The sequence below is a fragment of the Mobula birostris genome, chromosome 5 (assembly GCF_030028105.1).
Source record: "Mobula birostris isolate sMobBir1 chromosome 5, sMobBir1.hap1, whole genome shotgun sequence".
NCBI classification, from domain to species: domain Eukaryota; kingdom Metazoa; phylum Chordata; class Chondrichthyes; order Myliobatiformes; family Myliobatidae; genus Mobula; species Mobula birostris.
In genome coordinates this window covers 191,702,761-191,729,545 of record NC_092374.1, presented here as the reverse complement: position 1 = coordinate 191,729,545, position 26,785 = coordinate 191,702,761, and the positions used below count along the sequence as shown (strand labels likewise).

The 26,785-nt window shown below is 47.5% G+C and overlaps 1 protein-coding gene across 3 annotated transcripts in view; it reads right to left on the bottom strand.

Annotated features, from left to right (window-relative positions):
- Window positions 1–25,760, bottom strand: part of sh3bp5lb (SH3-binding domain protein 5-like, b) — a 33,281-nt gene extending 7,521 nt beyond the window's left edge. Inside the window, exons 1-2 of one of the 3 annotated variants that reach the window (XM_072259161.1) lie at window positions 25,350–25,434; window positions 22,709–22,788 (exon numbers count right to left, since the gene is read on the bottom strand). In XM_072259161.1, the coding sequence (XP_072115262.1) occupies window positions 22,709–22,726 (18 nt within the window). In that variant the 5' untranslated portion in view covers window positions 22,727–22,788; window positions 25,350–25,434. Of the gene's footprint in view, window positions 1–21,985; window positions 22,789–25,349 lie in introns of all 3 variants that reach the window. The other 2 variants (XM_072259160.1, XM_072259162.1) reach the window with 2 other exon arrangements.
- Window positions 25,761–26,785: the final 1,025 nt, after the last annotated feature.

The following is a 26,785-nucleotide window of genomic DNA, read 5'->3' as shown; positions in this document are numbered from 1 at the left end:
AACCTCTCTCCCACCAATCTCCACAGTCAGTCCAATCCTGAGAGAGTATTAACCCTTTCACTCACTGCTCTCCACTCAGTCAGACCCCAGGCAGCCCAGCCATGAGTGTATTAACCCCACTCACAGTCCAACTTCTGGCAGCCTGTTCCCAGGGGAGGGAATTAACCCTTTCATCCACTGCTTCCCACTCACAGTCAGACCCCAGGCAGCCTGTCCACCTGGTAGTGAATTAACCCTTTTTACTCACCACTTCCCACTCACAGAATCCAGGCAGCCTTTTCCTGTGGGTATTAACCCTTTCATCCACTGTTCTCACAGTCAGACTCCAAGCAGTCTATTCTCAGTGGAGGGCATTTGAATGCGCGTGGCCAAGTGGTTGAGGCTTTGGGCTCATGATCTGAAGGTCATTAGTTCAAGCCTCAGCCGAGGCAGAGTGTGTGTCCTTGAGCAAGGCACTTAATCACACACTGCTCCTGCATGCTTATAGCCCAGTGGTAGCGGTTGATACAGTATGGACAAGTAGACAAGCACCACCACCATTTCTCACTCACAAATCAGATCCTAGGCAGGGGATTAACTTTCTCACCCTACAAGATATTTTCAGTATTTCTCTCAGCCATATTCCCCCCCCCCACCCTCCATCCGGCTGCTGTTTGCCCACGATCTCAGCCCTCACCCCATCCAGTCCGTGGTAAGCAAGCCCTCCTGTCCTTCCTCGCCAACCTCCCCTCTCCCCCACCCCTGCCTGCTGCCCCCTCCAGTCTGTGTGGGATCTTCGTGACGGGACGGTTTATTGCAAGCGAGTTAAAGGCCGAGCGAGAAGCCCGGGGCGCGCCCTGGTTCACAGTATGTAGCCACGACCATCCAAGCACAGCACCACCTGCCTGCCCTTTACAGAGCAAGATCCCAGCCCCTACAACCCCTACAGTACCACTGACCTGAAAACAGCCCCCTCCAGCCCTGCAGGCCTGACGGTCCATAGTGAGAAACCACAGGTCACAGTGCTGCCCATATCCACTGGAGGGGCTCGGTGGGTCGAGGAGGGCAGGAAACTGGTAAAACTATCAAAGGAAGCAGGTTGCAGGGTGTGACTCCCAGTGCAAGGCACAGGACAGCCCCGAATCCCCACACACCGGGGAGGCAAGGTGAGGACTGGGTAGCCCGTGTTGTATTCACCTACACAAACAGCCAACCACATTGTCCATCTGGGACGGTGGGGCCACTGCACAGGGTCGGAACAAGCTGCCAAGGGTTGCAAACTGAGCCAGCTCCAGCATGGGCTCTAGTCTCCCCAGCATCGAGGACATCTTCGAAAGGTGATGCATCATGAAGGGCTCCCACCACTCAGAACTGCCCTCTTCTCATCACAACCATCCAGGAGACGATAGGGGAGCCTGGAGACACACACTCACACTCAACATTTCAGAAACAGTTCCTCCCTCCCCCCCCCACCCCCAAACTCCCGCTCCACCGACAGGTTTCTGAACAGCGAATCAACCAGCCCATGGACACTACCCCACCAACTTTTTTTGCACAACTACTTCAGTATTATAAAACTGTGTATTTGTTCCTAATAGTTATCAACAGAGGAATTCCTCTGTCACATCCCTTCGATTGACTATAAATGAATAAAGTTAGCACAGACACCCAGAGCTTATCATGGAGTGTGTTGATACAACAATTTTCATCCAAATCTTCATCTTCATTGCAACATTCAAGGTGATTGTCAATATCTTCATAATTCCTAACTTGTTGAAGTAGTGAAATCGTTTCATTTTCACTCCTGGCCATCCCTAAGCGGGAATGCTTGACACCACATTGAGCAAAACACTTCTGAATTGTCTCATTGCTCTTTCCTCGGCAATTATCAGTGACAAAAACCACTGTTTTCAATATAAACTCGTAACTGACACTATTTAAAAACTAATCACTCTAAGCATGGTGTAGTATCTGATAGCCACGTGACTGACACCAGCTCAGAAGCGCTCAGCAAGTTTCCTGTCCCAATTAAGCAGTACAGCATCCCAAATAAACAAAGGGAATCCCAGTTATTTTCTCCATTAAACTTGTTTCTGATTATAAACGAACACCCCGAGGTCAGCTTTCTGCTGAGGCCACCAATCTGCAATCTACACCTTGATCTCTTGTTTAGTCATGCATTAATCCATGCAAAATTCTCCTCTCTAAAGAAGCCAGCCTTCAGAGGTTAGTTATAGCCTCTCAAATTGGGCCATCACCCTCATCAATCTCTCCTCTCTCCTACGTTTCAATATCCTTTCTGAATGCCGTAATCCTACATCACGTCTACAACTGTACAAACTACCTACCCGTTTACTCTGGGTTTACACTGACGTTCTAAATATTTGACACACTAATTAATTCCAAATTGTTATTTGACATTTCAGAATAAGTTGTACAAATGTTCTACAGATACTCTGCAGTCCATTAAATGGGCATTATTATAGAATATAGAAAGTACATCCCAGGAACTGGCCCTTCGTCCCATGAAACTGTGCAGAACTATTTAAACTAATGCCCTGTTGCTGACCCCACTCCTCATCTCTCATCCTGCACTGGTCACTTATCATCTGTTACTGCCACTGTTTTATGTAATTGTAAAACTGCTCGTTTTATTAGAAGTGCCAGTAACATCATACTGTCTTATATAAACTGCACCCGACACTTTATGCCAGGCCACTGGGGGACTTGTGCTCATATTATTTTGTGATTCTATGTGCTGGATCACAACTATACACGCAGTGTGTGACTCTATGTATTGGTCCTGGAGGAACGATGTTTCATTTAGCTGTATACACGCGTATCGTTGAATGACAATAAACTGGAACTAATGATGCCTACTGCTTTCTTCCTGCACATGCGCCATACCCCTCCATTCTCTGCACATTCATGTGCCGAAGAGATTCTTAAGCACCTCTACCTTATCTGCCTCCTCCACCACCAGGCAGCCACCATTTTCAGTGTAAAAACTTGCCCCAGACACCTCCTTTGAACTTGCACCCTCTCACCTTCGTTGCATGCCCTCTGGTATGAGATATTTCCTCCCTGGAAAGAAGATACTGGCTGCCTGTGCCTCTCAAACATTTTATAAGCTTCTCTCAGGTCTCCTCCCAGCCTCTGTTGCTCCTGGTTCGTCCAACCTCTCCAGATAGGACCTGCCCTCTGACCCAGGTGGCGTCCTGGCAAATTCCTTTTGAAGCCTCCAGATCCTCCCTGTAATGAAGTGCCGACTCAGCCGGCTCCATCCTCCTTTTATCGAGGGCATCTGCAAAAGGTGGCATCCATCACCACCCAGGACATGCCCTCTTCCTATCACTACCATCAGGGAGTTGGTACAGGAGCCTGAAGACCCACACTCAGTGTTAGCAACAGTTTCTTCCATCCCGCCATCAGCTTTCAGAACAGTCAGTGAACACTACCTTGTTATTCCTTTTTCACACTAGTTACTTATTTGCTTTATTGTTTATTAAAACTTGGTATAAGTTTGATCTTGCTCTGTCCTGCTGCATAAAGCAACTAATTTCACAACATATGTTAATAAACCCTCTGTGTTTAAATATTTTCCACAACACTTTGCTCCAAGTAATATCATTCAGTATAATTTTGTACTCTGCTGTTGTTGTTCTATAGACTGTTTGCAACATGAAGCATTTAAGATTATAGGTCAGTTTTGCTTTTTTTCGGTGTCATATTACCATCCTGTTAAAGCAAAAGTTAATCAATAAACAATTAAACACGACATCCTCCAATTCACTGCTTGTGAACGGTGGGAACACCAGGCAATGAGGGAAGAAATACAAGCATCTGCTGACCAAATGCTAGACACAGAAGATTCGACAACACACACAAAATGCTGGAGGAATTCAGCTGGCCAGACAGCATCAATGGTGGGGAATGGACAATCACAGTTTCAGGCTGAGACTCTTCATCAGGGCCTTAAAGCTCTCTGCTTCTTTCTGGACAACAGACCTAACTAGTTCCACTTGCCACCACTATCCTCGGTCTGGCTGAAATGGTTCTCACCCTCAACAACTTCCCTTTCGCTCCTCTCATCTTTTCCGAAACCCAAGTAACCATGGGCACTTGCATGGGTCCTTTTGGGAAGGCACGTGGAACAGTCCGTGTTCCAAGTCTCACTGGCAATGCTTCACAACTCTTCCTGCGCTATATTGACGACTGCATTGGTGCTGCTCCCTGCATTCATACTGAGCTCTTCAATTTCATCAACTTTTTTTTAAAAGATTACTTTATTTGTCACGTGTACATCGAAACATTGAAACACAGCAAAATGCATTGTTTTGGGTCAACAACTAGCACAGTCCAAGGATGCTGGGTGAGGCCCATAAACGTCACATAACTAACAGCACTCATATGTCTTTGGAAAGTGGGAGGAAACGGGAGCACCCGGAGGAAACCCACGTGGTCACGGGGAGACTATAGAAACTCCTTCAGGACAGCAATGGGAATTGATGCATTCCCCTCCCCCTCCCCCGCCAATCGGTGTTTGCTGGCACTGTAAATCATTGGGCTAACCGCTATGCCATCGTACCTCCAACTTCCACCCTGCCCTCAAATTTATTTGTCCACCTTTGACACTTAGCTCCCCCTTTCTCAATCTTGCTGTCTCCATCTCTGGAGACAGGTTATTCACTGACTCTCACTGACCAAACAGTCCTCACAAGCAATTCCATACATCTACCTCAGCTCCATCTTCCTCCTCGACTCCTTAGTGTCCGGATCCCACATACCCTCTGAAGTCAGGCCTCAAAGACTGACTATCCACAGCTCCGAGCAGTCAAGGGCTTTCAGCACGCCTGTCTCTTGTCCTGCTTCAGTGAGACAGCCTCCTTTTCTAGATTCCAGAGACCTCACTGCTATCACTTTTCACTGTAGATTCATACCCTCTGCACTGACAATGATTGAGCAGGCTTTGGAGAGGAGGAGGAGGGTAGAGAGTGATGAGAGTGGGGGAGGAGGGTAGGGAGTGCCAAGTGTGGGGAGTGGGGGAGGGCAGGCCGGGAGTGGGGGAGGAAGGTAGGGAGTCGGGGAGAAGGGTAGGGAGTGGGGTAGGGAGTAGGGGAAGAGGGTAGGAAGTGCCAAGAGTGGGGAGTGGGGGAGGAGGGTAGGGAGTTGGGGAGGAGGGCAGGGAGTGGGGGAGGGGAGTAGAGGGAATCCAGAGCACAGGGGTGAGGTGCCGAGAGGGCAGTGAACATAGTCATAGTCACAGTCATACTTTATTGATCCCGAGGGAAATTGGTTTTCGCTACAGTTGCTCCATAAATAATAAATAGTAATAGAACCATAAATAGTTAAATAGTAATATGTAAATTATGCCAGGAAATAAGTCCAGGACCAGCCTATCAGCTGAGGGTGTCTGACCCTCCAAGGGTGGAGTTGTAAAGTTTGATGGCCACAGGCAGGAATGACTTCCTATGATGCTCAGTGTTGCATCTCGGTGGAATGAGCTTCTGGCTGGATGTACTCCTGTGCCCACCCAGTACATTATGTAGTGGATGGGAGACATTGACCAAGATGGCATGCAACTTAGACAGCATCCTCTTTTCAGACACCACCATCAGAGAGTCCAGTTCCATCCCCACAACATCACTGGCCTTACGAATGAGTTTGTTGATTCTGTTGGTGTCTGCCACCCTCAGCCTGCTGGCCCAGCACACAACAGCAAACATGATCGCACTGGCCACCACAGACCCATAGAACATCCTCAGCATCATCCGGCAGATGTTAAAGGACATCTTTTTCACATTAAGCTGCGGATAATTCTGCTCACACCATGTGACAAAGTTTCCTACCGTAGCCCTGTACTCGACCTCATCTCCCTTGCTGATGCATCCAACTATGGCAGAGTCATCTGAAAACTTCTGAAGATGACAAGACTCTGTGCAGTAGTTGAAGTCCGAAGTGTAAATGGTGAAGAGAAAGGGAGACAAGACAGTCCCCTATGGAGCCCCAGTGCTGCTGATTACTCTGTCAGACACACAGTGTTGCAAGCACACGTACTGTGGTCTGCCAGTCAGGTAATCAAGAATCCATGACACCAGGGAAGCAGCCACCTGCATCGCTGTCAGCTTCTCCCCCAGCAGAGCAGGGCGGATGGTGTTGAATGCACTGGAGAAGTCAAAAAACATGACCCTCACAGTGCTCGCTGGCTTGTCCAGGTGGGCGTAGACACGGTTCAGCAGGAAGACGTTCAGCAGAACCAGTTGCCTGAAGGCGATTCTCACAAAGTGATAAGTGCTGTGGTCCTCCTTGAAGGGCCAGCAGTGGAAAAGGTGAGCAGTTTCAAGCTCCTGGGCGGCTACATCTCAGCGGATCTATTGCAGGCACAGTGTATCGATACAAAGAAGGCACGCCAGCAGCTATACTTCATTAGGGGTTCGAGGAGATTTGCAAAGACTAGCAAATTTCTGGAGGTGTACGAATTTCTGGAGGCGTACAAATTTCTGGAGGCGTACGGTGAAGAACGTTTTGACTGTTGTATCACCAGCTGGTATGGACAGGATTGAGAGAGGCTGTAGAGCAGGGGTTCCAAATCTGGGGTCCACGGACCCCTTCCTTAGTAGTATTGGTGCATGGGGACCCCTGATGTAGGCTCAGCCCGCTCCACCATGGGCACCAACCTCCCCTCCATCGAGGACATCTTCAACAGGCCGTGCCTCAGGAAGGTGACATCCCTCACCATCTGGGACGTGCCCTCTCCTCATTACTACCATCGGGGAGGAGGAACAGGAGGCTGTAGACCCACACTCAATGTTTCAGGAATAGCTTCTTCCTTTCAGGGAATTATGTATCTGAGCTCCCAGATCCCTTTGTTCCTCCGTACTCCTCAGTGCCCTACCATTTACTGTGTATGTCCTACCTTGATTTGTCCTTCCAAAATGCAATATCTCGCACTTGTCTGCATTAAATTCCATCTGCCATTTTCTGGCCCGTTTTTCCAGTTAGTCCAGATCCCTCTGCAAGCTTTGAAAGCCTTCCTCACTGTGCACAACACTTCCAATCTTAGTGTCATTAGATTTCTCAACGGTTCACGAACACTCCCTCACTATTCCACTTTTGCACTATATATTTAATTTTTTTTACTGTCACTTATAGTGACTTTTTTCTGCTGCCACAAAAACTAATTTCACGATATGTATCAGTGCTAATAAACCCGATTCTGATTCACCAGCAGCTTCATTCTTCAAGCGGCAGCAGAGTTTAGCGCCTGCTCTGATTTTTTTCACAAGGCTAACAGCGAGTTGGGTCAGGGTAAACACACCGAGTCACCTGCTTGGTTCCAATTGCGGCAAGGCAAACTCCTTACTGCAAAACATTCAGTCAACCGAATTACCCTGGAATCGAGTCAAACAGTGGACAGAACAACAGTGGGCATGTTTTGCCGCTAAACAAGAAGCATTAGACCACTTGAAGCAAATTCAAAGACGAGTTTAACCCTGCAAGAAATCAATCCCTCATCTGAGTTCACCACAACAGGGTGACTTGCGCTTTTATTTTCTGCTGCCAGATTTTACGTGCACCCTCTATATATTTCGTTTTAAATTATGCATAGACGGATAATGTATAATTCATACTCATCGAAATCTGTTGTTCCCCCTCCCCACCCTATTACATTCTGCCAACAGCATCCACTAATATGTAACATGCTGGTTTAAGACAATGCATTATTTTATTAGTACAGTTTTGCTGCTGGTATTTTATTTTCTGCAGATCTGCTCAAAACGCAATACGTGTTCATTTAATCCCATTATTTATTGATTGAGATACCGCGCGGAATAGACCCTTCTGGCCCCTTGAGCTGTGCCGTGACCTCCGATTTAATCCCAGCCAAACCACGGGACAATTCACAATGAGCAATTAACCAACCAGCCCGCAGACCAGAGCAACTGGAAAAAAACCCAGGCGGTGACGGGGAGAACGTACAAACTCCTCACAGGCCGCAGTGAGAATCGGACCTGGGTTGCTGGTACTGCGAAGTGTGCTACACTGCTGTGATTGTACAATTATGTCATTTTTGCAGTTTAAAATAAAAAAAATTCAGTTGATTAAGGCTTGTGGAATGAGCCAATGTCTTGGGAACATAATGTAGAAAACCGCCCAAGACTCCTTCACGGGAATGTTCCCAGAACACCGTCTGACTATAGCCACATCAGGTGATGCAAGCAAGCAAACTAACATTTGGTTAAAGAGACACATTCGTCATCTTATATGCCTCCATTCAAAAAAGAATTCCTCTCCTCCAGATTCCGCATCCACGTTTCTCTACCCTCGGTCCAATCGGATAAATTCGGACGGCTGCTTGTGGTGGCACAGGAGCGCAGTGTGACACCTGACAGCGTCAGCAACCCAGGTTCGATCCCTGCCACAGCCTCTGAGCAGCTTGCATGTTCTACCCGTCACCAGTGGGTTTCCTCCCACCTTCCAAAGGCTGGTAATGGTCACCTCCGTGGCGCTGAGGCTACGCTGGCGCCGGAAGCGTCGCGACAGTTGCGGCTGCCCCCAGCTCACCTCTGATTGGTGCCAGCGATGTACTTCACTGTATGTTTTAGTTGCTGGAGTTTCTCATGTGGGGCTTGCATCATCAGCCGTTCTGACAGAAGAGGCAAAGGCCCCACCCGAAACCAACAGAGATTAATGCAAAATACCGCCCGCATTGTGACACGCAACCGGAGTATCTGGTAATTAACTCCTGACTTGTTGGAGAGGATCTGTTACTGAAAGTCAGGAGCATGGTGACATTTCCTCTTGGCAAACTCTGTGATGTGATGTGGAAACCACCTGGGCTCGGGTGCTGTTACTTCCCATTACCAAAACATACAACACTAATGACTTTTTCTGATCCTTTGCCAGGCCTGGCTCACATAGGCAAGGTTACCTTTATGGGCTAATATCTGCCTGACAAACATCAGTGTAATCTTATGGTTTCCCAGACCACTTTACAGAGAAACATAGAAAACCTACAGCACAATACAGGCCCTTCGGCCCACAAAGCTGTGCCAAACATGTACTTACCTTAGAAATTACCTCGGGTTACCCATAGCCCTCTATTTTTCTAAGCTCCATGTACCTGTCCAGGAGTCTCTTAATAAGACCCTATCGTATCTGCCTCCACCACCATCACCGGCAGCCCATTCCATGCACTCACCACTTTCTGTGTAAAAAACTTACCCCTGACATCTCCTCTGTACCTGCTTCCAAGCATCTTAAACCTGTGCCCTCTCATGTTAGCCATTTCAGCCTTGGGGAAAAAGCCTCTGACTATCCACACGATCAATGTCTCTCATCATCTTACACACATCTATCAGGTCACCCCTCATCCTCCATCACTCCAAGGGGAGAAAAGGCCGAGTTCACTCAACCTATTCTCATAGGGCATGCTCCCCAATCCAGGCAACATTCCTGTAGATCTCCGCTGCACCCTTTCTATGGCTTCCACATCCTCCCTGTAGTAAGGTGACCAGAACTGAGCACAGTACTCCAAGTGGGGTCTATATAGCTGTAACATTACCTCTTGGCTCTTAAACTCAGTCCCACGGTTGGTGAAGGTCAATGCACCGTATGACTTAACAAGATGGGTGAGGCTCAGGAGTAAACATAACTCCCCGTGACAATGGACGCCCTTGTGCGGAAGACAGGAGAAAAGCAATTACTTTAGCCCCAGGACATCGTGGCAGGAGATTCCTCAACCACGTCAACAGTTGCTTCGACAACAATCTTCCCTGTCACAAAGTCAGAAGGCTCACAAATTACTGTGCGGTGTTCACGAGCCCTGTAATAATACAAGGCTCTCTCCAACCTTCACCAGAGGTGATGTTCACAGTAGAAGATCGTCACCTTCAACATGCTAACCAATGCAGACCCCAAACAACACTGGACCTTTGTGCCTGAACTGACTCACGGCCAGGATGTCATGGCAAAGAAAGTTCACCAGTAGTGCTTCAGGAGGCTACAGAAATCTAGTAGGCCCTGTAGACCCTCACCAGTTGTTATCGATGCACCAGAGGGAGCATCCTACCTGGATGCATCACGATTTGATATGGGAACTGTTATGTCCGAGGTTGCAAGAAACTGCAGAGACCTGCACATCACGGGAAACAGCCTCCCCTCCACGGACTCTGTCTCTACTCTTTGCTGCTTTGCTAAAGTAGCCTGCGTAATCAAAGATGCCTCCCACCCTGTATATTCCCTCTTCTCCCCCCTCCCGCGGGGCAGAAGAAACTAAAGCCTGAAATAAAGTGATTCCAGATCCACCACTGATCCGCTGGCACTCATATTGCCCTGTGAGTGAAGAAATTTCCCCTCACATCCCCCTTAAATAGATTGGAGCGGATCTCACTCCTCTCTCCACGGCACTGAGGCTATGAAGACTGCCCCGGCTGCTGTGCTCCGTGCCCGCTAATACGGTGATCTGATAAGTGAGGCTTTGGGCCTACTCCAGGCTGCTCCACATCAGGGGACTCATTTTTGGCTCACAATGCTATTGTTCGCTTCAATTGTTTGCATGGCTTTAATTTACTTTTTCCTTCTCTTTTTTCATTTTTTTTTCCCTTTAGTTGGGTTCTTTTGTGTTCCTTGCTTTGTGGCTACTCGTGAGCAAGCAAATCTCAAGGTTATATAGTTTTTACATTCTTTGATAAATTAATCTTGAAATACTTCGCCTATCACTGTAAACCTATGACCTCTGATCCTAGCCTCACCCAGCCTGATGGGAAATGTGTGCTTGCATTTACCTTAGCTATACCCCCCTCTGTAAGATCTCCCCTCATTCACCAGTGCACCAGGGAATAAAGTCCTAACCTCTCAGACAGGCACATGGATGATAGAAAAATGTAGAGCTACGTGGGAGCAAAGCTTCAGATTGATCTTGGAGGTCAGCACAACATTGTGGGCCGAAGGGCCTGTACTGTTCTATGTTCTGTTCGGCCTTGCCCTACAATTCAGATAGTGCTAATGTACCTGCCTCACCCACCTCTCCTGTCAGTTCCATATACTGACCAGCCACTGAGTGAAAAGCTTGTCCTGCCGCCCACCCCTGACGAGGTTCCTATTAAATCCCCCCGTCTCACATTAAAACTATGCCCTCGAATTCCTGATTCCCCAGCCCTGGGGAAAAGACTGTGCACATTCACCTTATGCGTGCCCCTTAAGATTCAAAGTTCAAAGTAAATTTTATTATCAAAGTAGATACGTCACCATACACTACCCTGAGCTTCATCTTCTTGTGGGCATACTCAACCAATCTGTAGAACAGAATATGAAACATTGCCCAACTAGGACGCTCAAGCAGAGTGCAGAAGATGGCAAATACAAATACAGTCGGCCCTCCGTATCCATGGGGGGGTTTGGTTCCGGGACCACCCCCCCCCCACCCGCGGATGCTCAAGTCCCGTATATAAAATGGCGCAGTATTTGCATATAACCTATGCACATCCTCCAGTATACTTTAAATCATCTCTAGATTACTTATAATACCTAATACGATGTAAATGCTATATAAATAGTTGTTATACTGTATTGTTCAGGGAATAATGACAAGAAAAAACAGTCTGTACATGTTCAGTACAGAGGCAACCATTGTAGCTCTTCTGGGAACACTGATGCTGCCTCGGCGTCAGCCAGTGCCGATTCTCCCGTGATCTTTAAGCTCTTGAGGCTGTAGTGCTTTACATAGCTAGCCAGCCATCTCTTACTAGCCTTAATCTCCTTCCACTCGCTCACAACACAAGTAAGAAACGAACCAGATGCGAGGCGAGCAATGCTCAAACAATGAGTGCTGGAGAGAGAACTTCTGGTCTTTTTCTCAATCCCGATCCGCGGTTGGTTGAATCCGCGGATACGGAGGGCCGACTGTAGAAATAAATGTCGAGAATGTGACATGAAGAGTTCTTGAAAGTGTGTCCATACGTTGTGGGAACATTTCAATGATGGGGCAAGTGAAGTTGAGTGATGTTACCCCTCTGGTTTAGAAGCCTGACGGTTGAGGGGTAATAACTGTTCCTGAACCTGATGGTGCGAGTTCTGAGGCTCCTGTACCGAATTCCTGATGGCAGCAGCGAGAAGAGAGCAAGACCTGGGTGGTGACAGTTTCCTGATGACAGATGCTGCTTTCCTACGACAGCGTTTTATATAGATTCTATACTCCTCTACAAGATCATCCCTTATTCTCCTACACTCCAATTAATAAAGTCTCAACCACTCTGCGCCACTCATTTCCGTCAATCCCAGCAATAGCCTCATAAATCTCCTCTGTGCTCTTTCCAGCTTAATGGCACATTTCCTAGAGCAGGTTGCAAATCTGAACATCATACTCTAAAGGCAGCCTCACCAATATCTCTACCACTGCATCTGAACCTTGTATAACTGGCTAGATCTAACTCCTGCCTGAGAAAAGAACTGGATCCACTGCAATTTGTTCACTGCCGCACCAGACTTTCAGCGGACGAAGTCGCACTCTGTCTTGGAGCCCCTAGAAAACTGCGAGACATACGTCAGGCTTCTGTTTATCGATTACAGCTCAGCATTGAACACCATCATTTCCTCAGTACTAACAAACAAGCTTCAAATCCGCAGGAGACCACAGACAGCGCACATTGCTATCGACGCTGGCGTGCCGAGCCACTGCTCTACTCTCTCTACATCCGTGACAGTGTGGCCAGGCATAGCTCAAACACCATCCATAAATTCCCCAATGGGAGAACCAGCGATGGTGATGTGGAGGCTTACAGGAGCGAGACAGATCGGCTGTTTGAACGGTGTTGCAACAGCGACCTCATACTCACCATCAGAAAAACCGAACAACTGGTTGTGGACTTCAGTGAGAGAACTGGGAGAACACACTCCAGTCATCATCGAAAGGGTGAGCAGCTTCAGGCTTTTGGGCGTCAACATCTCAGAGGACCTCTCCTGGGCCCAACACATTGATGCAAACAGAAAGGAGGCACACCCACAGCTCTACTTCAATAAGAGTTTGAGGAGATTTGGTTTGCCACCAGAGACCCTTGCAGATTTCCAGAGACGAACAGTGGAGAGCATTCTGACTGGTTATATCATTGCCTGACAGGGAGGTACCAGTACCCAGGATCTGAAGAGGCTCCATCAGGACACCTTCAACAGGCCGTACCTCAAGAAGGTGACATCTGTCACGAAGGACCCTCACCATCCAGGACACGTCCTCTTCTCAGACAGCAGGTACAGGAGCCCAAAGACCCACACTCAACGGTTTGGGAATGGTTTCTTCCCCTCTGCAATCAGAGTTCCAAATGGTCCATGAACCCACAAACCCTACCTCGTTATTCCATTTCCTTGACACTATTTATTTGTGCAATTTGTAGATTTTACGGCTCTGCACTGCACTGCTACCACAACACAATAAATCACACGTCACATGTCAGTGATATTAAATCTATTCTGATATAACATTCCAACCTCTATACACAATGCCCCGACTGATGAAGGCCAGCAAGCAAAAAGCCTTCTTCAGCAACCTGTAACACCACTTTCAGGGAAACATGAATTTGAATTGTTGGTCTCTCTGATCTACCATGCACCCCGGGGTTCTACTGTTCTATCGCAAGCTCTGATTATCTTCCCAAGTGCCCAGAGCTTTTCTGCCACCTACAGGACACAAGTTAGGGGTGTGACGAAACAAGTTCCATCTGGTGGGACCAGTGCTATCCACCGACACCAAGAAAGTTATTCACAACCCAAGACATCAGAGCCCAATTAATTGGCATCACTTCCACAGTCCTTCATTGCTGATGGGTCTAAATCCTGGTACACCCTTCCTTAGAGGACCGTGGGAATACTTTCACCAGGAGGACTCCAGTGGCCCATAGCCACATCGTCCTGGGTAATCAGGGATGGGCAATAAATTCTGGCATTGCCTGGAAGACCCAGATCCCAAAACTACATACGGGAAAAAAATAGCATGGCTTTCAGCATTCCATGGAGATTTTTGCAGTGGAAATTTACTAGGATACTAGAAACATAGAAAAACTACAACACAATACAGGACCTTTGGCCCACAATGCTGTGCCGAACATATACTTACTTTAGAAATTACCCAGGGTTACCCAGAGCCCTCTATTTTTCTAAGCTCCATGTACCTATCCAGGAGTCTCTTAAAATACCCCATCATATCCGCTTCCACCACCGTCGCCAGCAGCCCATTCCACGCACTCGTCACTCTCTGCGTAAAAAAACTTACCCCTGACATCTCCTCTGTACCTACTTCCAAGCACCTTAACACTGTGCCCTCTCGTGCTAGCCATTTCAGTCCTGGTTTAGAGAGCATGTCTTGTGAGGAAAGGTTGAAGCTTGGCTTTGGAGCAAAGGAGGATGAGAGGTGACTTGATAGATGATGAGGCTTAGATCGAGTGGACAACCAGAGTGCTTTTTGCCAGATTAATACCGGGGGCATAAGCAGAAGGTTAAGGCTATTGGAGGAAACTATAGGAGGGACGCAAGAGGTAGGTTGTTGTTTTTCTTTACACAGAGGGTGGAATGCACTGCCAGGGATGCTGGTGGAGGCAGATACACAGATGAAAGAAACATTAAGGGCTATGTAGAAGGGAGGGTTAGATTGCTCCTAGAGAAGGTTAAAAGAGCAGCACAAAATCGTGGGTCAGAAGGCCTGCATTGTGCTGTAGCGTTCTTTGTTCTATGTTCAAACAATCAGGGAATTGAACAGTACTATGGGCCCTTTTGACCTGCTGGCACTCAGCTGAAATTCTGAAACACATCTTGAGAAAGGCAATGCTGGCAGCCAAGAAGCTCGCTGAATTAAGAGTACTTCCTTCTAGCTCAGGGGTTCCCAACCGTGGACCAATACCATGAAGCAAGGGGTGTGGGGGGAACCCTGTTCTAGTTAGACATTAAGCAGTACAAAAATGGCAGGTATTTGAGAAATGCCACTATGTCAGGAACTGAGATCTCTTCAAACTTTTATTTTATTTTTGGATTGCTAAATTATCAAAACAGTCTTCCAAGTAGAGTCACAAGGCATGGAGACAGGACCTTTGACTCAACAGGTATGACCAAGTTGCCCAACTAAACTAGTCCATTTGTCTACATCCCTTTTAACCTTCCCTGTCCAACTATCTTTTAGATGTTGCTATCGCACAGGACTGTTGAAAAGCCTCAGGCACAGGTATAAAGCTAGGATGCCCAAGGCACTTGCACATTCCTGTATTTGTCAACGTGGAGTGCAGAGCGAGTTTGTAAATCTGGCGAGAGCAAAGGATGTTAGGAATGGTGAGGGAGGAGCACTGTGGGAGGGGTATGGGACAGGTGGCAGAGGAGGAGTACCGGGGGGGGGGAGGGGGAGTAGCGTGGGTACAAACACTCCCAGCTCTGAGTCACCAGGCAAAGTAATTTGAGTTCAGACAATTGGTTTATTGGATCATTACAGAATGTCTCTCTGGTGCTCCCTGCTCCCTCCCCTCTTTCCCCTTTGCCTACCACGATTCCTCTCTCCCTGCCCCCTTCCCACTCTCAGTCCACAGCAGAGACACATATCAGAATCAGGTTTATCATCTCTCACATATGTTATGAAATTTGTTTTTTTTTTGTGACTGCAGTACAGAGGACTACATAAAATTCCATTAGCACTGAGCACCCTAGCTATCCATCTATATACAAGTAGATGCGTGACCACTGCACAATTCTGTATCTGCCTCAACCATTTTCTCTGACAGCTCATTCTATACATGCACCACCCTATGCGAGAAGTTGCCCTTCAAGTTCCCATTCAATCTCTCCCTTCCCACCTTACCTGCCTAGTTCCTGAAGGCTAGAAATATTGCTACATGTTGTGTTATATGTTCAGGGTTACTGCCTACAAGAACAAAACCAGGTTATTTGAAGCTCATCAACTTTAGAATGAAAGGGGCCTCTGTGTTCTGAGGACTGTGACCACCCCCCCCCCCCCCCGTGTACATCAAAACATCTGAGCACACAGTGAAATACAGGGCACATATAGGGGAGTTTTCGTAGAACCATTAGAAGAATGAGGGGGATCTCATTGAGTATTGAAAGGCCTAAAGTGGATGTGGAGAGGATGTAGGGAAGTTTCAGACCATAGGGCACGGCCTCAGAAAAGGAGGTCACCTTAGAACAGAATTGGGGATGAATTTCTTTAGCCAGAGTGGTGAATCAGTGGAATTCATTGCCACAGACGGCTGTGGAGCCCAGCCGTTGGGTATATTTAAAGTGGAGGTCATTAGGCTCTTGATTGGTAATTGTGTCAAAGGTTACGGAGTGAAGGCAGGAGAGTGGGGGTAAGAGGGAGAATAAATGAGGCATGATCGAATAGCAGAGCAGACTCAATGGGCTGAATGGCCTAATTCTCCTACGTCTCATGGCCTTGGCTTGTTGACAATTTCTGGAAATATGAAAATGCAATTCATTATGAGGAAAGGGCGATTAACTTCAAAGCTTCTGCTAGCATGGGGGAGGTGAGCCATGCTCTCACTTTTCCTGCATGGCTGCCCAATCTGAATAGGCAACCTGTTAAAGCCATTGCTTTCTTTAAATAATCAGTTGGAATCTGCCCCATCCTGAATTTTCCTATGCAAAAGGGGAGTTATTAACAACATGATTGCTATCTCAATGAAAATAAGGAAGGAAACTGTTAAACAGTACTTGGCAGCCTTCTTGATGCCATTGAATTCAGGAGGGATGCTTAACAAAGCTGCTGTCAGTGTAACACTCAGCTGGCTTTCCCTTTGCAGCCATCAGCTTCCTCAACTAAGGAGCTCCTGGACTGAGGAGTTGGTGTAGGAGGGAGGGCTTCAGATTTTTGGATCATTGGGCTCTCTCCCAGGGAAGACAGGAGCTGTACAGAAGGGACAGTTTGCTCTCTGGAGGGGGACTAAAATCCTAGTGGGAAGGTTTGCTAGTGCTGCACGGTGGGGTTTAAACTAAAGTTTCAGGGGGATGAGAACCAGAGTACCAGAACAGAAAGTGGAGTGGTTGTAGAGAAAGACGTTGTTAAGTCTATACAAAGTCAGGAATCAAAAGGTCGAGCAAGCTCTGAGCTGTCTGTACTTCAATGGAAGGAGTATTGTAGGAAAGACGGGTGAACTTAGGACATGGATCAGCACGTGGATTATGACATTGTAGACATTAGTGAGATTCGGTTACAGGAGAGACAGGACTGGCAGCTCGGTGTTCCTGGGATCTGTGTTTTAGAGAAGCAGCAATTAAAAAGGGAGGAGTGGCATTACTAGTCAGGGAAAATGTCACAGCAGTGCACATACACTGGAGACTGGAGAGCTCATCTACTGAGGCTTCACGGGGAGAGCTAAGGAATAAGAAAGGTATGTCCACATTAATGGGATTATGTTATAGACCACTCAACAGTCTGTGGGATTTAGAGAACCAAGTTTGTAGAGAGACTGCAGACTGTTGCAAGAAGTACAAGTTATGATTTTAACTTTCCACATATTGATTGTGCCTCCCACACTGTAAAAGGGGAGTCTGTCAAATGTGCTCAGGAAAGATTCCTTAATCAGTACGTAGAAGTCTCAACCAGAGGGAGAGTGATACGAGATCTCCGATTAGGGAATGCAACAGGGCAGGTGACACAATGCCATTAGTTTCAAGGTAATTATAGAAAAAGATAAGTCTGGCCCTCAGGTTGAGATTCTAAATTGCAGAATGCCCAATTTTGATGGTATCAGAAGGGATCTGGCAAAAGTGGATTGGGACAGGTTGTTTTCTGGTGAAGGTGTACTTGGTAAGTGGGAGGCCTTCAAAAGTGAAATTTTGAGAGGACCGAGTTTGTCTGTTCCTATCAAAAAAAAGGGCAGGAATACAAGTTTAGGGAACTTTGGTTTTCGAGGGACTTGGTTCAGTAAAAGCAGGCACATAGCAGGTATAGGCAGGGAGGAACAAATGAGGTACTTGGAGTACAAGAAATGCAAGAGATCACTTCAGAAAGAAATCAGGAGGGGTAAAAGAGGGCATGAGGTTGCTCTAGCAGACAAGACAAAAGAGAATCCTAAAGACTTCTACAGATATATCAAGAGCAAAAGGACAGCAAAGGGCAAAATTGGTTCTCTGGAAGATCAGAGTGGTAATCTATGTCTGGAGCTGAAAGAGATGGGAGAGATCTTAAATGGATCTTTTGCATCTATATTTGGTCAGGCAACCGATACGGAGTCTATAGACGTGAGGCACAGCAGCAGCGAGGCCACAGACCCTATACAGATTATGGAGGAGGAGGTGTTTGCTGTCCTGAGGCAAATGAGGGTGGACAAATCCCCAGAGCCTGACAGTGTGCTCCCACGGACTCTGTGGGAGGCAATTGCAGAAATTGCAGGGGCCCGAGCAGAGATATTTAAAACATCCTCAGCCCTGGGTGTGGTGCCGGAGGATTGGAGGAGAGCTAATGTTGTTCCATTGTTTAAGAAAGGCTCTAAGAATAAGCCAAGAAATTACAGACCGGAGCCTGACATCAAATGTGGGAAAGTTATTGGGGGGGTATTCTACATGACTGGATATACAGTTATTTGGATGGACAGACACTGATTAAGGATAGTCAGCATGGCTTTGTGCAGTCATCTAAAAATCATGTCTAACCAATTTTATCAAGTTTTTTGAGGATGTTACCAGGAAAGTTAATTCATTTACTGCAAGGCATTTGACAAGGTCCCGGGTGGGAGGTTGGTCAATTTCAATCACTCGGCATTCAGGATGAGGTAGTAAATTGGATTAGACATTGGCTTCACAGAAGAAACCAGAGAGTGGTAGTAAATGATTGCTTCCCTGACTAGTGGAGTGCCTGAGAGATCGGTGCTCAGTCCATTGTTGTTTGCTGGCTCTATCAATGATCTGGATGATAATGTAGTAAACTGGATCAGCAAATTTGTGGATGACACCAAGATTGGGGGTGTAGCGAGGAAGATGATAAAAGCTTGTAGTGGGATCTGGACCAGCTGGAAAAATTAGCTGAAAAATGGCAGATGGAATTTAATGCAGATACGTGTGAAGTGTTGCACTTTGGGAGGACCAACCATAGGTCTTACACAGTAAATGGTAGGGCACTGAGGTGTGTATTAGAACAGAGGGATCTGGGAATACGGATCCTCAGTATGGCGTCACAGGTAGATAAGGTCATAAGGAAAGCTTTGGGCACATTGGCCTTCATAAATCAATGTATGAAGTACAGGAGATGGGATGTTATGTTGAAGTTGCGTACGATGTTGGTGAGGCCTAATTTGGAGTATCATGTCCAGTTTTGGTCACCTACCTTCAGGAAAGATGTAAATAAGATTGAAAGAGTGTAGAGAAAATTTACAAGGATGTTGCCATGACTTGAGGACTTGAATTATAGGGAAAGATTGAATAAGTTAGGATTTTTTTCCCTAGAATGTAGAAGATTGAGGGGAGATATGAGGGGTATACATAGGACTTTTCTCACTGTGGTTGGGTGAAACTAGAACTAGAGGTCATGGGCTAAGGATGAAAGGTGAAATGTTTAAGAGGAACACGAGGGGGGGGAGCTTCTTTACTCAGCAGGGTGAGAGTGTAGAACGAGCTGCCAGTGGAAGTGGTGAATGAGGGTTCAATTTCAACATTTAAGAGTAATTTGGATAGGTAGACAAATGGGAGAGGTATGGAGGGCTATGGTCCAGGTGCAGGTCAATGGGACTAGACTTGTTAATTGTTCGGCATGGACTAGATGGGCTGAAGGGCTTGTTTCTGTGTTCTATGACTCAACAAGGTTTACTTGTAAAGTCCATTCATCTATGGGTTAGGAAAGGTTTAGAGGGATACAGGCCAAATGCGAGCCCGTAGTTTAGCTGGGCACCTGGTTGGCATACACGAGACAGGCTGGAGGACCTGCTTCCTTGCTGAATGACCCTATGACCTCATCCGCACAGCCGGTGTAATGCCAGCTGTGAGGTCAGGGTTCAATTTCCACCACGGCCTGCAAGGAGCTTGTACATTCTCCCCAGGACCACGAGGGTTTCCTCCGGGTGCTCTGGTTTCCTCCCACATTCCAGATACGTCCAGTTAAGTTGCGGGCACGTGCTATGTTGGCAACAGAAGCGTGGCAACACTTGCAGGCTGTAGAGCACAGTCTTCACTGATTTAACACAAACGAGGCTTTTCACTGTACGTAGAAGAAATAAAGCTAATCTAATCTAATCTGTGGCTGTGATACCCATCTATGCTAATCCCACAGAGAGGACAAAACAGTACAACATAGAAACAGGTCCTCTGGCCCATGACGTTGTATTGAATTCAACTAACAATGGCTAAATTAACCTGTCCCTTCTGGATGCACCTGGCCTTTCCCCTTCATTCTCTGCATATTCAAGTACCTATTTAACACCTCTATCATATCAACCTCCACCACCAACCCTGGCATCACTTTCTGGGCATCCACCGTACTCCAAAAAGCATAAATTGGCCCACACATCCCCTTCGAACCTCCAAGAGGATCACAACCTTGCCATGGAGTTTGGAGGCTTGAGTGCCTCAGTGACCCGCACAGCTATGTTGGCTGGAGTCTGGGCTTTGTGCCTCGACTCTTGGTAGGGTCAGCCATGCCAAACTTCGGAGGCCAGACTGAGAGTGGTCCACCGGTCCTCCAGGTTCAGGGGTTCAGCTCAGGGCTAACGACGCTGACTGGTCAGAAATAATCCTTATGGAAACAGCGACGACGAATCCTTCTTCATCTGAGTGTGATGGTATTACATGATTGAGAGTAGTGAAAACCAAGAGGAACGTACTGACACGCTGAAGGAAGCCCTGAACTCTGCCAGAGATGGAGGACCTCCATTGCTGCCCTAAACGCCAGCGGAGTAACAGGCAGTAACTATCTCGTTTGAACTCCCTACCCCCCCCCCCCACCTTGAATGCGTGCCTTCTTGTGTTAGCTATTTCGACCCAGGAAAAAAGATACCAGCTGTCTGCTCCTCGTAACTTCTATCATGTCTCCAGTGAAAACAACCCAAGTCTGTCCAACCTCTCCTGACGGGACTGCCCATTTGCCCGCATTAAACCTCTGCCCTCGAGGCAAAGGGTCTGTGCCCTGCCCTGACAATCAACAATTAGCTGCCACTTGATTGGCAGCCGCTGTTCTTCCAGTTACAGAGCACAGAAACAGGCCTTTGGACAGGCACACTGAGGACACCTTCAAGAAGGCAGCAGCCATCACGAAGGACCTTGCCATCTGGGACATGTCCTGTTTTGTTACTAGCACAGGGCAGGACTCAACGATTCAGATCCTCCCCCCTCCCGCCGTCACTTTTCTGAACAGTCAATGAACACCGACTCGTTATTCTTTTGTATTTTGTAATTTACAGTAATTTTATGTCTTTGCGCTGAACTGCTGTCGCAATACGACAGATTTCACCTCATATAAGACGATGATAATAAACGTGATTCTGAAGTACATTGATCACCAAGATAATGGTGGCTATAGAATAAGTGCTGGTAAATTGTAATTAGTGAAAGTGGGGCAATTGATGATCCATGAGCCGAAGGGCCTGGCTCTTTACACAATGCCTTTGTAAACCTCTCACAAATCTGTGGCTAACTGATGGACAGGGCACAGCACAAAACCTTCACTTCCAAAGAAATTCGGCCCGTTGAAAATGACCATTTTTAGTTGATGCACCGTAGAAAGTATTCAGCCTGGGTGCATAACAAGTTATTGGCTCTGCACGTGACCGCAAGAAACTACAAGTTGTGGACACAGCTCAGCACGTCATAGAAACCAGCCTACTCTCCATGGACTCTATCTACAGCCTAGCAGGCAGCATAATCAAAGACCCCACCCACCCCAGACTTTCTTCTCCACTCTGCTATCGAGCAGAAGATACACAAGCCTGAAAGCACTCTCCACCAGGCGCAAGGACAGCTTCTACCCCGCAGTAATCAAACCTTTGAACAGACTTCTGGTACGATAAAATGGACTCTTGGCCTCACAATCTACCTCATTATGACCTTGCACTTCACAGTTTACCCGCACTGCACTCTCTCTGCAGCTTTTACACTTCATTCTGCGTCGTTATTGCTTTAGTTCGTTCTAGCTCAGTGCACTGGGATCTGTATGAACAGTGTACGAGACAAACTTTGCACTGTATCCTGGTACACGTGACAATAGTAAACCAAGTCACACAGCCATGACACCACATTACTATTCTTCACTGTTTGTGGGCCACAGTTCTGCAGGTCATAAAAACAAGACATTCTGCAGCTGCTTGAAATCCAGAGGTACACATGCAAAATGCCGGAGGAACTCGGACAGTCCACGTTTCAGGCCGAGACCCTTCAATGGGACTGTCTTCAGCTGTTACACAGCTCTCTGCCTCCCATTCCCATGGGGGCACCTTCACCCGGGTCTGGGGGAGGGGGGCACAAAACATCGAGTCTTGCCCAGTGGCACCAATATCTAATGACTGACAGATGGTTGGCTTCATCCATCCAAGGGGGACTTTGCTAAAATAAAAATAGTCATTACTCTTCATCATGAAAAGGGCAACGTCTAATTAACTGGGAACAAGAGACTCCACAGATGACGAGGAAATTTATTCACACTTCTGCTGCAAAATTAGTAACTAATATAGTTGAAGCCTTTGTTGCAGAAATGAAGGGTGGGTTGCTCGATAGCTGAACAGCTCCCTCACAGCTCGGGAGACTCGGATTCGATCATGACCTTGAACACTGTCGACATGTTCTCCTGGGGACTACCCACGTGCTCCAATTCCTTCAAAGATCTTGGGGTTGGAAGGTTAACTGTAAATGCGAATAAAAATGTACACTCAAACATGCTCTCCTATCCGATTCCCCTTCCGCCAGCCCTTTATCTCTTCCACCAATCAACCTCCCAGCTCTTTACTTTACTTCACCCCTCCTGGTTTCAACGATCACCTCCCACCTCATACTTCTTCCTCCCCCCGCCCCCACCTTCTTACTTTGACGTCTCCTCTTCCTTTCCAGTCCTGAAGAGGGGACTCGGCCTGACACGTGGCCTGTTTACCCTTTCCCACAGGCACTGCCTGGCCTGCTGAGTTCCTCCAGCACTTTGTGTGTGTGGCTTGGGATTTCCAGCATCTGCAGATTCCCTCGTGTTTGTGTGACATCTACACACGAGTTGGAGTGAAGGAGGATGAGGGGTGACTTGATAGGAGGTGGAGAGGGTACACAGCAGTGTTACCAGGATGCAGCCTGGATTGGAGAGCATGTCTTATGAGGAAAGGTGGGCGGGCTTTTCTCTTTGGAGTGAAGGAGGGCAGCAAGCAACTTGATAGCGGTGTACAAGAGAAGAGAGCTAGTTTAAAGGTGATTGGACGGAAGTATGGGAGGGAGGGGGAATGTCAGAGGTAGGCTTTCTTAAACAGAGATTTGGAATGGGCTGCCAGGGTTGGTGGTACAGGCAGGTAAATTAGGGACATTTAAAAGCCTCTAAGGTAGGCAGATGGATGAAAGGAAGTTGAAGGGCTACATGACAGGGAAGGTTAGATTGATTAGAGTATAGAAGAATGAGAGGGGATCTCATAGAAACATTTCGAATGTTGAAAGGATTGGACAGAGTAGATGTGGAAAGGTTGTTTCCCTTGGTGGGCGAGTCCAGGACAAGAGGCCATAGTCTTAGAGTTAGAGGGTACCCAGTTAAAACAGAAATGAGGAGAAATTTTTTTTAGCCAGAGGGTCGTGGATTTGTGGAATTCGTTGCCACATACAGCTGTGGAGGCCCGATCATTGAGGGTGTTTAAGGAGGAGATTGACGAGTATCTAATTAGTCAGGGTATTAAGGGATATGGGGAAAAAGCCGGAAATTGGAACTAAATGGGTGAATAGTTTAGCTCATGGGGAGCTGCAGAGCAGACTCGATGGGCCAAATGGCCTGCTTCTGCTCCTCTGTCTTGTGATCTTATGATCACTGCTGAGAAGTTTGAGGTACAGAATAAAATTCGCTCTCACAGAATAGAAGTTTAAATAAAAGCAGAAAATTTATCTTTTTCGAATTTGCATTTCTAGATGCAGGCTTCACACAATGCCCATCACCCCTCAGCCTCCGATGCTCCAGAGAAAACAATCCAGGTTTTGCCCAACTTCTCCTGATCACTCTTACCCTCTAATCCAGTCCAACCTCCCAGTGAGCCTCTTCTGCAGCCTGTCCAAAGCTTCCACAACTAAGACCTTGTTTTAACTTTAACAGTGTCTCACACTTGCCACAAAACTACAAATTTCACAACTTATGTCAGTTATAATAAACCTTATTATCATTCTAAGCTTTGCACAAATTCACTGTCCTCAGGAGACACAAGATGCTGGAATCTGGGGCAAAAAAGGAACAAACTACCAGAGTAACTCGCGGGTGGGACATCATCTGTGTAGGCAAAGGGTGGGTGGACATTTTGGGTCAAGACCTTGCCCTGGGGTCTAAGAAACTTCGACAGGCACAGCTAAAAGTGTTCACCGCCAAAGGCCTGGGTTGTCTTTGAAGAAAGGTTTGGACAAATCAGACGTAGCCGCTAGAGTTTAGAAGAGGGTGAAAGAACTTGATTAAATGTAATATCATGAGACCAGGCAGAAGAGATCACGTTCTCATGGGAGCACTAAGAGTTTCTACTTAAAAATAAGGGGTTTGCCCATTTAAGACAAGGAATGAGGTAAATATTTTTGAAAGGGTTGCGAGTCTTTTTTCAGTGAAAGCAATCTTAGAATATTATCAGCGCAGAGGTCGACAGATTCGTGATAAGTAATGTTGATAGGGACAGGTAATCTCGTTGAAAGCCAGAGCAGGTTCCTGTTCCTAATTCTTTTACAATATATTTTTCTCTAAAGTTACCCTTCTAAAGTTCACACAATTAATTATTTGAGAGCGACTTGCTGTCGGAGCAATCGAACTTTGCAACACTGGAGCAGTCAGCCACTTTGCATAGCTCCACTCCCGCCAGCATGTAAACAAAACCCAAAGCATTGGGAAACTTGATAAGAGTACCAGCGGGGGAGCATTCCCTGGAATGCAGACCCGCACAAAGGGGAAGACCATCACACGAACTCAACAGCCAAATTCACTCCCCTGTGCCCTTGACAAACTGGAATCTGTTGCAAGGACGGGAGTCGAAGATCGAGAAGCAAGCCGCCCGCCCAAACTTGAGGGGAGAGGCTGGCGAGTTGGGAAGGGGGCACGGCGGGTTGGGGAGAAGAGGGTCAGCCCCAGCCCCACACACGGCCGGGGATCGGGCTGGGGGTGTCATCACATTGTCCCATACACGGATGGGACGCCAAGGCAAGGGCGCTTAATCTGTGACCGGTTGCGCCTCTGCAGAAGGCAGGGTTCCCGTCACCTGGATACGGGGGTCCAGCTCCTCCTCGTCCTCCCGCTGCCGCCGCTGCTGCTGCTGCTGCTTCTGCTCCCCGTCCCGGGCCTCCAGCTCCCCGTCCGCTCCGCCCGCCCCGGCGCCCTCCCGTTGCGCCGCCGGGCCCGGTCCCGGTTCCCCGCTGCCAGCGGGACTCTCCCTCTGGGCGCCCGGCTCCGTCATTCCGCCATAAACAGCGCCGAGGCCGAGGCTTCGATGCCCTCGGCTTAACACCAGAGCCGGGTGAGGGGGGGGCGGGGGAGGAGGCCCTGCCGCTGCCGCCGCCACCGCGGCCAAAACGACCTGCCGCTCGCCGTTGTACGTCACCGTGCGGCGTCGCCCGGCCCACAGGGCGCCGCCATCTTGCCGGCGGGCCGCCTCACCCAGTCGAGCAGCTCGCCGACTCACCCGAGTGTTCAACAACTTTAAGGGAGTCTAGCTTCACCGAACTTAAAGATCGCAGAAATGTCTGTTTCCTTATCATTCTGCCTTGGGCTGAAATGTTTGGGATAGTTAATGTTGCTGGAGCTCGGCATCTGCGGAAAGAGAGCAAGATCTGATTTGTTTCTTCTTTCACGGACACTTGTAACTCTCATGCCCGGAGAGTTACCCTGTCTTATTTCAAGTTTCCAGCCTCTGCAGTTACTGGATTTTCATCTGAGGCATAGGTTTGAAAACAAACTCTATTTTTATACATCACAACAAATTACAAAAGGAACTTGTTTACCCTGTCACTAAATGAGATTACACCTGATCGTCAGTTCTTCTTCCCCATTATTGAATGTAGTTAATTGTCCCTGTTGAAAACAACACAGAGGAATGTTCAACCTATGGGTTTCTGTTGGCTTTTGTTGGAGCTGAACCATCATCCCCAGTCAGAGACACAGGTCAGTCACAGAGACAGAGATACCGGTCAGTCACAGAGACAGTCATAGAGGCCAATCACAGAGACAGTCAAAGATACAGGTCAGTCGCAGAGACAGTCAGAGATACAGGTCAGTCGCAGAGACAGAGATACAGGTCAGTCACAGACAGTCAGAGATACAGGTCAGACACAGAGACAGTCATAGATAGAGGTCAGTCACAGAGACAGTCAGAGATACAGGTCAGTCACAGACAGTCAGAGATAGAGATCTGTCACAGAGACAGTCAGAGATACAGGCCAGTCACAGAGACAGTCAGAGATACAGGTCAGTCACAGAGACAGAGATACAGGCCAGTCACAGAGACAGTCAGAGATACAGGTCAGACACAGGCAGTAAGAGATACACGTCAGTCACAGAGACAGTCAGAGACACAGGTCAGTCACAGAGACAGAGATACGGGACAGTCATAGAGGCCAATCACAGAGACAGTCAGAGATACAGGTCAGTCACAGAGACAGTCAGAGATACAGGTCAGTCACAGAGACAGTCAGAGATACA